The 16,098-nt window shown below is 44.0% G+C and overlaps 1 protein-coding gene across 1 annotated transcript in view; it reads left to right on the plus strand.

Moving 5' to 3' along the window:
• The window catches only part of NCKAP1L (NCK associated protein 1 like), a 225,855-nt gene that overhangs the window by 126,640 nt on the left and 83,117 nt on the right, over nucleotides 1–16,098 (plus strand). The window contains exons 25-26 of the mRNA XM_075850114.1: nucleotides 621–703; nucleotides 2,403–2,483. Coding sequence (XP_075706229.1) covers nucleotides 621–703; nucleotides 2,403–2,483 — 164 coding nt within the window. The remainder of the gene's footprint in view (nucleotides 1–620; nucleotides 704–2,402; nucleotides 2,484–16,098) is intronic.

Below are 16,098 nucleotides of genomic sequence, written 5' to 3' on the forward strand. Positions count from 1 at the left end.
AAAGGCAGAGAGGCGAAAACAAAATAAACGTAGCTGGTCATTAAGGCCTATTCAGGCCTGGTCACTAAGGGGTAAACCCTGGTACTCTCAGATATACAGAGTAGCTCTGTGCCTACATGGTCAAATATGACAATGGTGCAGCTTGTTGTTTAGACTGGAATAAAAAAATGCCAATAGCTGACCTGGTTCTTAAGATTATAAGGGATCTACAGAAGGAAGACCAACAGCCATAGGTCAAGGGCTGTGCAACATTTTCCTTCTATACAGGCAGAAGGTGAGAGATAAAGTGAATGTGACTTGTGGAAATGTAAGTGTAAGGTTTTTTATAACAGACACCCAACACAGTCACATTTCTGTTATTTTCTGAACAGAGAGACCTATACTGTAACTCAGATAAGATACATGGTTTATAGCTGGAAACGCAATATGTAGTAAAGTAGCATTATCTCGGTCTGTGCAACAAGTCAAGTACTGTCATCTGCATTTTCTATGTTTCAATTAAGTAAGTATTGGGTTTTTTTCCAGTCAAATTTAGGATAATTCACAAACTCATGACAATCGCAAGTTGTTATCCTATGGAATAAACATTCTAATTTTGATACACTCTCTCACCTATCTAGCTCCAGAAAGCTTGCTGAAAAGAATGACCATTATCGGAGTAATCTTGTCCTTCCGTTCTCTGGCTTTAGAAGGCCTTGAAGAGGTGAGCATCACAATAAAACATAGAAAAACAAATACACAATATTGGAAAATGTTGCCCTCCATCTGCTTTACAAGCTTCTTTGCTAATCTCTGCCAAATCTGTATGTGAAAGAGGATGCTCAAAAAACAGCAAAAACAGCAACAACAAAAAACAACAACAAAACAGCACCTACAATGAGCCATTTATAATACTGATGTCTTCTTATGGGACAGAGGAGGCTTTGAGGCCTCTCTGTCACCAGGGTCTAGGTGTTACTGCTTTCTTAACACTCCGTATGTATATATATATATATATATATATATATAGCTATGCCCCTCATCATAGGAATTAACAGCATCTTACATTTATACAAGATATGGCACCTGTACATCTCCAGTTCTTTGTATGATATCAACTTACATCACTGCAAGCAAACGGTACACGTGTGGACAGAACGCAACATAAGTATATTATAATATATTATTTACATATAGGTGCAGAATAATACTGTAATACTGGAACAATAGGACAAGCAATATAATTCTGGAATACAGTTGTAGATATAATAAAAATGAATTCACACCAGGTGCAGTCATAAGAGTACTGGCACATGCACACAAGCTGTATAATACTAGGGCGCAGGTGCAGGCTGAATACTAGAGGACAGAAATTCAGATAGTATTGATGCTGTATAGTATTGGGACATAAGAATAAGCAGAATATTACTGATACACAGGTACTACTTAAAGGCTATGTACACATTTGACATTTTTTTTTTGTAAAAAAATCATGCATCTTGTGCAACTTCCTGAAATACAAAAACATAATCCATAAAATTGTGCAACTTCCTAGGTACATTTTATTAAAAATTATTATTACTTTTTGAGATACAGCTGCTTATATTCTGCATATAGAGCAACTGTATAGTTCGGTAAGACCTGAATCCGGGACTGATGGGTATAGTGTTAGGGGGTCACGCAGGATCCACCTGTAATCAATCACATCTATGTTATGAACTTGGATGCGATCGGTAAGGCTGGATTCACACGAGCATGTTCGGTCCGTAAAGGACGGAATGTATTTCGGCCGCAAGTCCCGGACCGAACACAGTGCAGGGAGCCGGGCTCCTAGCATCATAGTTATGTACGACGCTAGGAGTCCCTGCCTCGCTGCAGGACAACTGTCCCGTACTGTAATCATGTTTTCAGTACGGGACAGTAGTTCCACGGAGAGGCAGGGACTCCTAGCGTCATACCTAACTATGATGCTAGGAGCCCGGCTCCCTGCACTGTGTTCTGTCCGGGACTTGCGGCCGAAATACGTTCCGTCCTTTACGGACCGAACATGCTCGTGTGAATCCATCCTAACAGCTCGGTAACCTGCTGACACTGATCCCTTCAGTCCTGCGGACCAGACAGATTCAGGTCTTAGTGAACGAAACAGCTGCTCTTTATTCAGAATATAAGCAGCCGTATCTCAAAAAGTAAAACATTTTTTTTTTCATAAAATGTACCTAGGAAGTTGCACCAATCACACTGATACACATTTAAAAAAAAAAAAAAAAAAGCTCTCTTAATTTGATTCTTAGAGCTAACATTAAAAATATAATCTTGGACAACTCCTCCGTTAGGTTAATATATATAATATTGTTGTGATTGTCCATATTAACTATTTTTGTACAAGTTTAACAGCACAACTCTGCTATGTGTCATTATTGCAGGTTTTCACAAACCACTGTCCTTATGTGATGGGTCCCATTGAATTCCTTAAGGATTGTGTTACCCCTGATCTTGACATTCAGGTATGCTGAGTCTCTGCCTTTTCATAATCTGATTAAATATTTTTATTATGAAAAAGAAAATTAGTGCCTATAAAGGGGTTGTCAGTTTTTGGAAAATCTCTACTTGTTAGCACGATCACTTGACAAGATGCAGATCATAAAATGTCCCCGCGCACTGTTTGGCGCAGTTGTCGAATTTCTTGTTAATGACCACGCATTGTAGCAGGTAAAACGGTTGTTTACATGCTACAACACGCGGCCATTAACCCCTTAATGACCAGACTATTTTGGACCTTAATGACAAGGCCATTTTTTAAGTTTTTCCATCGTCGCATTCCAAGAGCTATAACGTTTTTATTTTTGCGTCGACATAGCTGTGTAAGGTCTTGTTTTTTGCGGGACAAGTTGTACTTTTCAATAGCACCATTTTGGGGGACATATTATTTATTGATTAACTTTTATTAACTTTTATTTTGGGGGAAATAGAAAAAAACCTGAAATTTTGCCACTTTTTTTCGCGTCTTAAATCTACGCCGTTTACCATGTGATATAAATAACACAATAACTTTATTCAGCGGGTTGGTACGATTGCAACGATACCAAATTTGTATAGTTTTTGTATGTTTTACTACTTTTACACAGTAAAAACGCTTTTTTTTCAAAATGATTTGTTTTTGTGTCTCCATATTTGAAGAGCCGTAACGTTTTTATTTTTTCGCCGATGCGGTTGTATGAGGGCTTTTTTTTTGCGGGAAGACTTGTAGTTTTTATTGGTACTATTTTGGCGTAGATGCGACTTTTTGATCACTTTTTATCACATTTTTTTAAAGTCAGTATTCACAGAAAACAGCAATTTTTCCATAGTTTTTATAAAAATTTTTACGGCGTTCACCGTGCGGGTTAAATAATGTAATAGATTTATAGTCGGGGTCGTTACGGATGCGGCGATACCAAATATGTGTAACTTTTTAACTTTATTTTGTTTTTTTAATAGTAAAGCATTTTGTGAGGGAAAAACTGGGTTTTTCATTTTTTTTCACATTTTTTTTAAAATTAACTTTATTTAACTTTTTTTTCACTTTTTTACTAGTCCCATTAGGGGACTATAATATGCGATTCTGCGATCGCTATTATAATACACTGCAATATTTTTGTATTGCAGTGTATTACTGCCTGTCCGTTTAACACGGACAGGCATCTGCTAGGTCATGCCTGCGGCATGATCTAGCAGGCATTCACTCCAGGCAGACCTGGGGGCCTTTATTAGGCCCCCGGCTGCCATTGGAGACACAGACACTCGGCGATCATATCGCCGGGTGTCGGTGGGGGAGAGAGGGAGCTCCCTCCCTCTCTCCAAAACCACTCAGATGTGGTGCTCGCTATTGCGCACCGCACCTGAGGGGTTAAACATGTGAGATCGATACTTATATTGATCTCACACGGCGGAGCAGGGACGCTCCCAGCCCTCAGCTGCCTCTAGCAGCTGAGAGCAGGGAGATTTGACAGCTCCCTGCTCTGTAAACTTATTCCGATGCCGCGACGTAAAAAGTCTATGGCATCGGAATAGGGCACGTTAGTGACCGACGTAGAAACACGATGGGCCGTTCACTAACGGGTTAAAGAGCAATTTGAAGCTGCCGGTGCAGATGTTGACACGTTAATGCCTCTCCATGGGGCCTTACTCTTACATAGTGTCCGTTCAAATGAATGGGTTGTCTGTGTAATGCTTGGCAGGATCACCCTTGTGATCTTGAACACAGGATTCCCCTCTATTAACTCAGAATTCCCTAACAAGTTATATGAAAACGGATTTGATAAATTAAACAGCCTTTAAATGAAGTTCTGATGCACTACCCTTTATTAAAGTGAGTATGGAGCTGTTCGGAGAATGCTGGTGCTGAAGCTCCTGAAACATACTCAAAGCCGATACCAGTAGTGATTAATCCAAGTTATATTTGGGGAATAAAATGCTTCCCTGGACTACATTAAAGGGGCGGCATACCACATTCAGCCAGGGAAGGTTCAAGGGGTAGGCACATTCAACGCACAACTATGACTTTTTTACACAGATGTATTTGTGGTCAGCGTTTTCTCCATAAAAAAAAACAAAAAACTTATATGGAGTGAACATAGACCATAGGTATATAAAGCCCATATATAAATATACAAAAACATACACACATTACTGTTAGAAATAGGAAAGATACCCCCAGAACAGGGGGGGGGGGGATAGAGTATTTCTTCTGCTCTTTACAATGGGGCAAAGCAACCAAAGTACAACAGCGCTCATGTCTGATCATATCCTGGGCAAGGCAGCTGCATCATATGGATTTAAAAATGATATTTTTTTACCGCTCAGACGGTTGTAGATGTACAGTCTGAAGTGTCCATCAAGGGTTTGACCTTCCCCTCAGCTAGCATGCAGAAAGAATGATCCAAATTTCCATTGGTGTGTATATCTCGCTGGTACTTGTGGTTCCACACAGAAGTGAAACTGCAGAAATGCAACTGCTTGCTGTGTATATCCTCGTACGTGATGTTCTAAATCTCCAACAAGGGAGAAAAAGGAGATAGTGCACTACCTTTTGGAAACTGCAAATTCCACGACTTTATTCCATACTTACAAAAATGGATATAGATAAAAGCATAAGATAAGCTCTTGTAACACGCCAAATAATTGCCTTTCTTCCTCCTCAGTGGACCACACATACAGGGCTGCATGTGGCTCTCTGCCACCAGTTGAAAAATTAGCTGATTTTTCTTAAAAATCATTAAGGTCTTTTTCACATGGCGTGCATTCAACGTGTTTTTGCCGCGTTTTACGTGCCAAAAAATGCTTGCTTTAAGCTTCCCACTGACATCAATGGGAAAACGCATTGTAGTGCATATGACGCATTTTTTTTACACTCGCGTGTTTAAAAAACGCGTTGTGTAAAAAAAGAAGCGTCAGGTAAATTCTTGGTGCGTAAAACGTGTTGAAAAGCACCTAATTTCCATAATCAATGGGATTCCTAATTACGCGCCCACTAGTGTTTTTGACACCACTGAAACCAGCCGCCGCACCCCCTCCTGCACTAATTGTATCTGCGTCTATAGGACACAGATACAATTACATGCATAAGCGCTGAATGGTCGGGCGCGGAACGTGCCCGACCATTCATCGCCTTACAATGACGCTGATTGGCAGGGCAAAATGACTTGCCCCGCCAAGCAGTGCCTTTCAACAAAGCTAGTGGCGCAATGACGTCATGTGCAAGGTCTCCTGCCGCTCCCGTACCGGCGCTTCCCTTGTCCCCCGCCAGACTCTGTTCTTACTTCTTCAGTGATGACTTCAGTGGTGTTGACATGTCACCGCTACATCCAGTGCTTGGCTACAGCGGTCAGATAATGCCGACATGCCAACTCTGAAGCATCAAGAACAGAGACCGACATGGAACTAGGGAAGCGTCGGCACAACAGTGGCAGTAGAATGGTAAGGTAAGTATTCGTACTCTGTTTTATAGCCATGTACGTTGTTTGGAGACTCCGTTGTGCAAGAGTTCCGTCGTTTTGACGGAACCAATACCGTAGTCGACTACAGTAATGTTTTCGTCAAAACGACAGAACCCTTGCACAACAGAGACAAACGGAAACCATTTGCACCGGATTCGTCACCATTGAAATGGTGAAATGGTTTTGAGGTCTCAAAACGGCTGACAGTTTCCCTTTAAAGGTTATGTCCACATTTGCAACCAAATATTTATTGCAATACATATAAAATAAAATATAAAATAAACAACTTTGCAAAAAGTTTTGTTTAAAAAATTCTTATCACCTTGTTTCTACAGCTCCTATGTTGACTTACATTGATAGGTTAGCAAGAAGTAGGGTACAGATGGAAAAGAGCAGTGTAGGACCATGGAGGTAAAAATAGGTTTAATTTTAACCCCTTCCCTCTTTGGCCACTTTTGACCTTCCTGACAGAGCCTCATTTTTCAAATCTGACATGTTTCACTTTATGCGGTAATAACGTCGGAATGCTTTTACCTATCCAAGCGATTCTGAGATTCTTTTCTCGTGACACATTGGACTTTATGTTAATGGAAAAATGTGCTCGATATGTTCAGTATTTAATTGTGAAAAACACCAAAATTTTGTGAAAAATTGCAAAAATTTGCATTTTTCTCAACTTAAATGTATCTGCTTGTAAGACAGGCAGTTATAACACACAAAATTGTCACTAATTAACATCACCCATATGTCTACATTAGATTGGCATCGTTTTTTGAACATCCTTTTATTTTTCTAGGACGTTACAAGGCTTTGAACTTTAGCAGCAATTTCTCACATTTTTGTAATGACGGGGTAGGGAGACTGACAGATGAGCCCTAATCTACCCGCCACTCAGTCCCTGCCTACTTGCAACGGCCCGTCCTAGGCGACGGCGTACAACTGGGCGACGGTCCCTACGCTCAATAAGTGCACGACAGACAAACAGACAAGGGTACACAGAAGCTAAGGGAAATGGGGCAGTTGCCCACGGCAACACAGTGAGCAACAAGAGTAGTGAACGAGCCGAGTCAAACCAGGAGTGCACGAGGTACAAATCGCAGAGCAGGAGCGTAGTCAGTAAAGCCAGGGTCAAAAATGAAGCAAGGTCAATAATCATAGCAGGAGGAGCAGAGCCAGGAAACAGAAAAGAATCACAGGCAAAGGAGGAGCAGGAAATGCAGGTATAAATAGACAGAGGGCGGGAGCTAGCTCCGTCTGGCCAGGCTGTGATAGGCACTCCCACTCCTCAGCCTCCCAGCCTGACTGGTAGAAGATCTTGTCACTCTCTCAGACTTAGGAGCAGGTGCAGACTGATTACCCACGGGCGTCGATACAGAAGCTGTGTCTGGCAGATCCTTTACAATTTTAAGAAAATTTCAAAAGGCTATTTTTACAGGGGCCAGTTCAGTTGTGAAGTGACTTTGAGGGCCTTATATATTAGAAACCCCCAAAAAGTCACCCCAGTTTAAAAACTTCACCCCTCAAAGTATTCAAAACAGCATTTAGAACATTTCTTAACCCTTTAGACTTTTCACAGGAATTAAAGCAAAGTAGAGGTGAAATTTACAAATTTCATATTTTTTTGCAGAAATTAATTTTGAATCCATTTTTTTTGTAACACGGGAAGTTTTACCAGAGAAATGCAACTCAATATTTATTTGCCAGGTTCTGCAGTTTTAGGAAATATCCAACATGTGGCCGTAGCGTGCTACTGGACTCAAGCACCGGTCTCAGAAGCAAAGGAGCACCTAGTGAATTTTGGGGCCTTATTTTTATTACAATATATTTTGGGCACCATGTCAGGTTTGAAGGGCTCTTGCGGTGCCAAAACAGTGGAAATCCCCCAAAAGTGACCCCATTTGGGAAACTACATACCTCAAGGAAATGATCTAGAGGTGTGGTGAGCATTTTGACCGCACAGGTTTTTTACAGAAATTATTGGAAGTAGGCAGTGAAAATTTATATCTCCATTTTTTCAAAGAAAATTTAGGTTTAGCGATTTTTTTTCTCATTTCCACAAGGACTAAAGGAGAAAAAGCACCACCAAATTTGTAAAGCAATTTCTCCCAAGTAAAACAATACCCCACATGTGGTCATAGATGGCTGTTTGGACACACGGCAGGGCTTAGAAGGGAAAGAGCACCATTTGGCTTTTGGAGTTCACATTTAGAAGGAATGGTTTGCGGAGGCCATGTCACATTTACAAATCCCCTGAGGGGACAAAACAGTGGAAACCCCCCACAAGTGACTCCATTTTGGAAACTACACCCATTGAGGAAATTATCTAGGGGTATAGTGAGCGTTTTGACCCCGCAGGTTTTTTGCAGAAATTATTGTAAATAGGCCCTGAAAATAAAAATCTAAATCTTTTCAAAGAAAATGTAGGTTTAGCTAATTTTTTCTCATTTCCACAAAGACTGAAGAAGAAAAAACACCACAAGATTTGTAAAGAAATTTCTCCCGAGTAAAATAATACCCCACATGTGGTAATAAACGGATGTTTGGATACACGGCAGGGATTAGAAGGGAAAGAGCGCTATTTGGCTTTTGGAGATCAGATTTAGCAGGAATGGTTTGTGGAGGCCATGTCACATTTGCAAAGCCCCTGAGGGGACAAAACAATGAAAATGCCCAAAAAGTGACACCATTTAGGAAACTACACCCCTTGAGGAATTAATCTAGGGGTGTAGTAAGCATTTAGACCCCATAGATGTTTCATAGAATTTATTAGAATCGGGCAGTGAAAATAAAAACAATCCTTTTTCTTCAATAAGACGTAGCTTTAGCGCAAAATTTTTCATTTTCTCAACAAATAAAGGAAAGAAAGAAACTAGCATTTGTAAAGCAATTTCTCCCGAGTACGGCAATACCCCATATGTGGTCATAAATTTCTGTTTGGGCACATGGCAGGGCTCAGAAGGGAAGGAGCGCCATTTGGAGTGCAGATTTTGCTGGATTGGTTTCTGGGCGCCTGTGGGACCAAAACAGTGGAAACCCCCCAGAAGTGACCCCATTTTGGAAACTACACCCCTCAATGCATTTACCTAGTGGTGTAGTAAGCATTTTAACCCTGCAGGTGTTTTGTAGAAATTAGTGTGCACTCGATGTTGCAGAGTGAAAATGGGATTTTTTTCATAGATATGCCAATATGTGGTGCCCAGCTTGTGCCACCATAACAAGACCGCTCTCTAATTATTATGCAGTGTTTCCCGGTTTTAGAAACACCCTACATGTGGCTCTAATCTTTTGCCTGGACGTTCAACCAGGCTCAGGAGTGAAAGAGCACCATGCGAAATTGAGGCCTAATTTGGCGATTTACAAAGTATTGGTTCACAATTGCAGAGGCTCAGATGTGAAATAATAAAAAGAAGTGTAAAGGATCTGCCAGGCACAACTTCTGTGGATACGCCCATAGATAATCAGTCTGCACCTGAGTCTATGTCTCTGAGACTGACTCCAGCTTCCACCTCTCAGGCTGTCAGGCTTAGGAGTGGGAGAGCCTATCGCAGCCTGGCCAGACGGAGCTAGCTCCCGCCCTCTGTCTATTTATACCTGCCTTTCCTGTTCCTCCTTTGCTTGTGATTTCTTCTCGTGTGGTTTCCTGGCCCAGCTACAGCTTCTGACTATTTGATCCTGCTCCATACTGACCCTGGCTTACTGACTACTCTCCTTCTCTGCGTTTGGTACCTTGTACACTCCTGGTTTGACTCGGCTCGTTCACCACTCTTGTTGCTACGGTGTTGCCGTGGGCAACTTCCCATTTCCTTAGCTTTGTGTACCCTTGTCTGTTTGTCCCGTGCACTTACTGAGCGTAGGGACCGCCGCCCAGTTGTACCCCGTCGCCTAGGGCGGGTCGTTGCAAGTAGGCAGGGACAGAGTGGCAGGTAGATTAGGGTTCACTTGTCTGTTTCCCTATCCCCATCATTACATAATCACAAGCCCATATACCTAGTCTACCCTGGTCCCTGTCTCTACTATGGACCCCCTTGAGACCCTGGCCCAGCAAATGTAGGGTCTCTCCCTACAGGTCCAGGCCCTGGCTCAGAGGGTCAACCAGCCTGACGCTACCATGGTAGTGCCCCTCACCTCTTGAACCCCACCTCAAGTTGCCTGACCGGTTCTCAGGGGACCGGAGGACTTTTCTCTCCATTCGGGAGAGTTGTAGGCTCTACTTTTGCTTAAAGCCTCACTCCTCAGGTTCTGAGAGCCAGCGGGTGGGTATAATTATGTCCCGGCTCCAGGAAGGGCCCCAAGAGTGGGCCTTCTCCTTGGCTCCTGACGCCCCTGAACTTTCCTCCATTGATCGTTTCTTTTCTGCTCTCGGACTCATTTATGACGAGACTGACAGGACTGCCTTTGCCGAGAGTCAGCTGGTGACCTTACGTCAGGGTAAGAGACCTGTTGAGGAGTATTGTTCTGACTTTAGGAAGTGGTGCGTAGCTTCTCGGTGAAATGACCCTGCCTTAAGGTGCCAGTTTAGGTTGGGTCTGTCGAACGCCCTGAAAGACCTGCTAGTTAGCTATCCCTCTTCTGACTACCTAGACCAGGTTATGGCTTTAGCGGTACGACTTGACCGACGTCTCAGGGAACGACAACTTGAACGTTTTTGTGTTTTCCCCTCTGACTCCCACATGATGCCTCCCGAGGTCCCGTTGCTTCGCTCTTCCATGGAAGACTCGGAGGTACCTATGCAACTCGGGGCCTCCGTGTCCCCCCGACAACGTAGAGAGTTCCGCAGGAAGAATGGTCTCTGCTTCTATTGTGGGGATGACAAGCATCAAGTGAACACCTGTCCTAGGCGTAAAAATAAGCAGCCGGAAAACTTCCGCGCCTAAGTGATCATCGGGGAGGTCACTTGGGCGCACAGGTATTTCCCGTAAATATGAAACGTAATAAGATCTTGCTTCCCTTTCAGGTCTCTTTTGGTGGTAGGTCTGCTACCGGCAGTGCCTTCGTGGATTCAGGGTCTTCTGCTAATATCATGTCTGTGGAATTTGCTATGTCTCTAGCTATGTCTTTGATTGATTTGCCTAAACCTGTGGGTATCGACTCCACTCCTCTTGCTAATGGTTATTTCACACAGCATACCCCTGTTTTTGAACTCCTTGTGGGCTCCATGCATTTGGAGCAGTGCTCTGTACTGGTGATGCAGGGATTATCGTCCGATTTGGTTTTAGGTCTTCCCTGGTTGCAGTTGCATAATCCCACGTTTGACTGGAATACTGGGGAGCTTACCAAATGGGGTAATGAATGCTTGACGTCATGTTTTGCTGTTAATTCTATTTCTCCCCCTGAGCAGGTGAACACGCTACCTGAGTTTGTTCAGGACTTCGCTGATGTTTTCTCTAAGGAGGCCTCCGAAGTGTTACCTCCTCATAGAGAATACGATTGCGCTATCAAATTGGTACCAGGAGCTAAGCTCCCTAAGGGTAGGATATTTAATCTGTCTTGTCCCGAACGTGAAGCCATGAGAGAGTATATCCAGGAATGCCTGGCCAAGGGTTACATTCGCCCCTCTACTTCTCCGGTAGGTGCTGGCTTCTTCTTTGTAGGGAAAAAGGATGGTGGTCTTAGGCCATGCATTGACTACCGTAACTTGAATAAGGTCACTGTAAGAAATCAGTATCCCCTTCCTTTGATTCCTGATCTCTTTAATCAGGTTCAGGGGGCCCAATGGTTCTCTTAGTTTGATCTACGGGGGCGTATAACCTTATCCGCATCAAAGAGGCGGATGAGTGGAAGACTGCGTTTAACACGCCCGAAGGTCATTTCGAATACCTCGTCATGCCCTTTGGGTTGTGTAATGCTCCTGCGGTCTTCCAGAATTTCATAAATGAGATTTTAAGAGATTACCTGGGGGTATTTCTGGTAGTGTACCTTGATGACATACTGGTGTTTTCCAAGGACTTGTCCTCCCACGTTGAGCATGTCAGGAAGGTGCTCCAGGTCCTTCGGGAAAACAAACTGTTTGCGAAAACCGAAAAATGTGTGTTTGGGGTACAGGAGATACCATTTTTGGGTCAAATCCTCACTCCTCATGAATTCCGCATGGACCCCGCCAAGGTCCAGGCTGTGGCGGAATGGGTCCAACCTGCCTCCCCAGTGTTTCTTGGGCTTCGCTAATTATTACAGGAGATTTATTGCTAACTTCTCGGTCATCGCTAAGCCTCTTATGGACCTCACTCGCAAAGGTGCTGATCTCCTCCACTGGCCTCCAGAGGCTGTCCAGGCTTTTGAGGTCCTTAAGAAGTGCTTTATCTCGGCCCCGGTGCTGGTTCAGCCCAACCAAATGGAGCCATTTATCGTGGAAGTTGACACATCCGAGGTGGGAGTGGGGGCTGTCTTGTCCCAGGGTACCAGGTCCCTCACCCATCTCCGTCCCTGTGCCTACTTCTCCAGGAAGTTTTCGCCAACTGAGAGTAACTATGATATTGGTAACCGCGAACTCTTAGCCATTAAATGGGCATTTGAAGAGTGGCGCCACTTCCTGGAGGGGGCTAGGCACCAGGTAACGGTCCTTACCGACCACAAGAATCTGGTTTTCCTAGAATCTGCCTGGAGGCTAAACCCGAGACAAGCTCGATGGGCGCTATTTTTTACCAGATTCAACTTTTTGGTTACCTATAGGGCCGGGTCTAAAAATATTAAGGCCGATGCACTGTCGCGTAGCTTCATGATCAGCCCTCCTTCGGAGGAAGATCCTGCTTGTATTTTGCCTCCTGGTATAATCATTTCTTCTATTGATTCTGATTTAGTCTCTGAAATTGCGGCTGATCAAGGTTCAGCTCCCGGGAACCTTCCTGAGGACAAGCTGTTTGTTCCCCTGCAATTTCGGCTAAGGGTACTTAGGGAAAATCATGACTCCGCACTATCTGGTCATCCAGGCGTCCTGGGTACCAAACACCTCATTGCCAGAAACTATTGGTGGCCTGTGTTGCCTAAAGACGTTAAGGCCTACGTCGCCGCTTGTGAGGTTTGTGCCAGGTCCAAGACTCCCAGGTCCCGACCAGCGGGCTTACTACGTTCTTTGCCCATTCCCCAGAGACCTTGGACCCATATCTCCATGGATTTTATCACCGATTTGCCTCCATCTCAAGGCAAGTCGGTGGTGTGGGTTGTAGTAGACCGCTTCAGTAAGATGTGCCACTTTGTGCCCCTCAAGAAACAACCCAATGCCAAGACGTTAGCTACCTTGTTTGTCAAACACATCCTGTGTCTCCATGGGGTCCCTGTCAATATTGTTTCGGACAAAGGGGTACAATTTGTTTCATTGTTTTGGAGAGCCTTCTGTAAAAAGTTGGAGATTGATCTGTCCTTCTCCTCTGCCTTCCATCCTGAAACTAATGGCCAAACTGAGAGGACTAATCAATCTCTAGAACAATATTTAAGGTGTTTTATCTCTGACTGTCAATATGATTGGGTCTCATTCATTCCCCTCGCCGAATTTTCCCTTAATAACCGGGTCAGTAACTCGTCAGGGGTCTCCCCCTTTTTCTGTAATTTTGGGTTTAATCCACGGTTATCCTCCGTTTCACCTGGTAGTTCCAACAATCCCGAGGTAGAGGTCGTTCATCGGGAACTGTGCACAGTCTGGGCCCAGGTTCAGAAGAACCTAGAGGCGTCCCAGAGCGTACAAAAAACTCAGGCTGATAGAAGACGTTCTGCTAACCCCTTGTTTATGGTCGGGGATCTGGTGTGGTTATCGTCTAGGAACTTGCGCCTTAGGGTTCCGTCCAAGAAGTTTGCTCCCCGGTTTATTGGGCCGTATAAGGTCATTGAAGTCCTCAATCCTGTCTCCTTCCGACTGGAGTTGCCCCCATCTTTTCGAATACACAACGTGTTTCATGCCTCCCTCCTTAAACGCTGCTCCCCGTCATTGGCTCCCTCGAGGAAACCTCCTGTTCTCGTTCTCACTCCTGAGGGGGTGGAATTCGAGGTGGCCAAGATTGTGGACAGCAAGATGATCCAAGGCTCCCTCCAGTACCTGGTCCATTGGAGAGGATACGGGCCTGATGAGAGGACATGGGTACCCGCCAGGGATGTTCACGCTGGGGTATTGGTCAGGAAGTTCCACCTTCGTTTCCCCAATAAACCAGGTCCACTTAGAAAGGGTCCGGTGGCCCCTCATAAAAGGGGGGGTAACTGTAAAGGATCTGCCAGGCGCACAACTTCTGTGGATACGCCCATAGATAATCAGTCTGCACCTGAGTCTATGTCTCTGAGACTGACTCCAGCTTCCACCACTCAGGCTGGCAGGCTTAGGAGTGGGAGAGCCTATCGCAGCCTGGCCAGACGGAGCTAGCTCCCGCCCTCTGTCTATTTATACCTGCCTTTCCTGTTCTTCCTTTGCTTGTGATTTCTTCTCGTGTGGTTTCCTGGCCCAGCTACAGCTTCTGACTATTTGATCCTGCTCCATACGGACCCTGGCTTACTGACTACTCTCCTTCTCTGCGTTTGGTACCTCGTACACTCCTGGTTTGACTCGGCTCGTTCACCACTCTTGTTTCTACGGTGTTGTCGTGGGCAACTTCCCATTTCCTTAGCTTTGTGTACCCTTGTCTGTTTGTCTCGTGCACTTACTGAGCGTAGGGACCGCCGCCCAGTTGTACCCCGTCGCCTAGGGCGGGTCGTTGCAAGTAGGCAGGGACAGAGTGGCGGGTAGATTAGGGCTCACTTGTCCGTTTCCCTACCCCCTTCATTACAAGAAGCCCCAGAGAAGTGACCCCATTTGGAAACTACACCCCTCAAGGCATTTATTAAGGGGTGTAGTGAGCATTTTCACCCCACAGGTCTTTTCCATAAATGAATGCGCTGCGGATGGTGCAAATTAAGATTTTATATTTTTCCCTAGATATGCCAATTCAGTGGCAAATATGTCATGCCCAGCTTATGCCACTGGAGACACACACCCCAAAAATTGTTAAAAGGGTTTGCCCGAGTATGACGATGCCATATATGTGGAAGGAAACTGCTGTCTGGGCACGCTGTAGGGTTCAGATGGGAGGGAGCGCCATTTGGCTTTTGGAGAGCGGATTTTGCTTGGTAGTAGATTTGTTTGAGTATTGCTGGTGTTTCCGTTTATAATGTGGGGGTACATGTAAGCCGGGCAGAGTACATCAGGGGCATAGTCAGGTGGTATAATAATGGGGTAAACAATAAAATGATCCATAGATGTGTGTTACGCCGTGACACAATCCTTTCTGCACAGCCGGTGTTGCACTGATATATGGCGTCTTTTCTTATCCCCCTTTTGGTCCACATTCTGCACCTTTGTAGTTTGGGGAATTTTGCTGGGAAAGTGTTGTCCTGGTATAATACGGGCTACGGGCACCGTTGTTTCCAGCGGATATGTTTGGGCCCTCCCCTTCCTCGTTCCCTAATTTTAGGTCCTTGATAAATCGCAACTTGAAACAAAAGAAATGTTCCCCTCGGGCACAACTGCATATTTTTTTATTTCCTGACTTATTGGAGGAATTTTATTTTTTCATAGACGTAGTGGTATGAGGGCTTTTTTTTGCGGGACAAGCTGTAGTTATTATTGGTACCATTTTGGGGTACACGCGACTTTTTGATCACCGTTTATCCTATTTTTTGGGAGGCCAGATAAACAAAAAAACGCAATTCTGGCATAGTTTTATTTAGGGTTTTTTTATACAGTGTTCAGCATGTGTTATAAACTACATGTTCACGTTATTCTGCCGGTCAGTACGATTCCGGCGATACCTAATTTATAGAACTTTTTTATGTTTTGCAACTTTTTGCACAATAAAACTACTTTTGTAAAAATAATGTATTTTTTCTGTCGCCAAGTTATGAGAACCATAACTTTTTAATTTTTTTGTCGACGGAGCTGTATGAGGGCTTGTTTTTTGCGAGACGAGCTATAGTTTTTATAGGTACCATTTTTGGATACGTGCGACTTTTTGATCACTTTTTATTCCTGTATTTGTAGGGCAAAGTAACCAAAAAACAGAAACTCTGGTATAGTTTTTTACATTTTTTTTTACGCTGTTTAGCACGTGCAATAAATAATATAATATTTGGATACCTCAGGTCGTTATGGTCGCGGCGATACCAAATACGTATGGTTTATTTATTTATTTTC

The sequence above is a fragment of the Rhinoderma darwinii genome, chromosome 2, assembly GCF_050947455.1.
Source record: "Rhinoderma darwinii isolate aRhiDar2 chromosome 2, aRhiDar2.hap1, whole genome shotgun sequence".
Classification (NCBI taxonomy): Eukaryota; Metazoa; Chordata; class Amphibia; order Anura; family Rhinodermatidae; genus Rhinoderma; species Rhinoderma darwinii.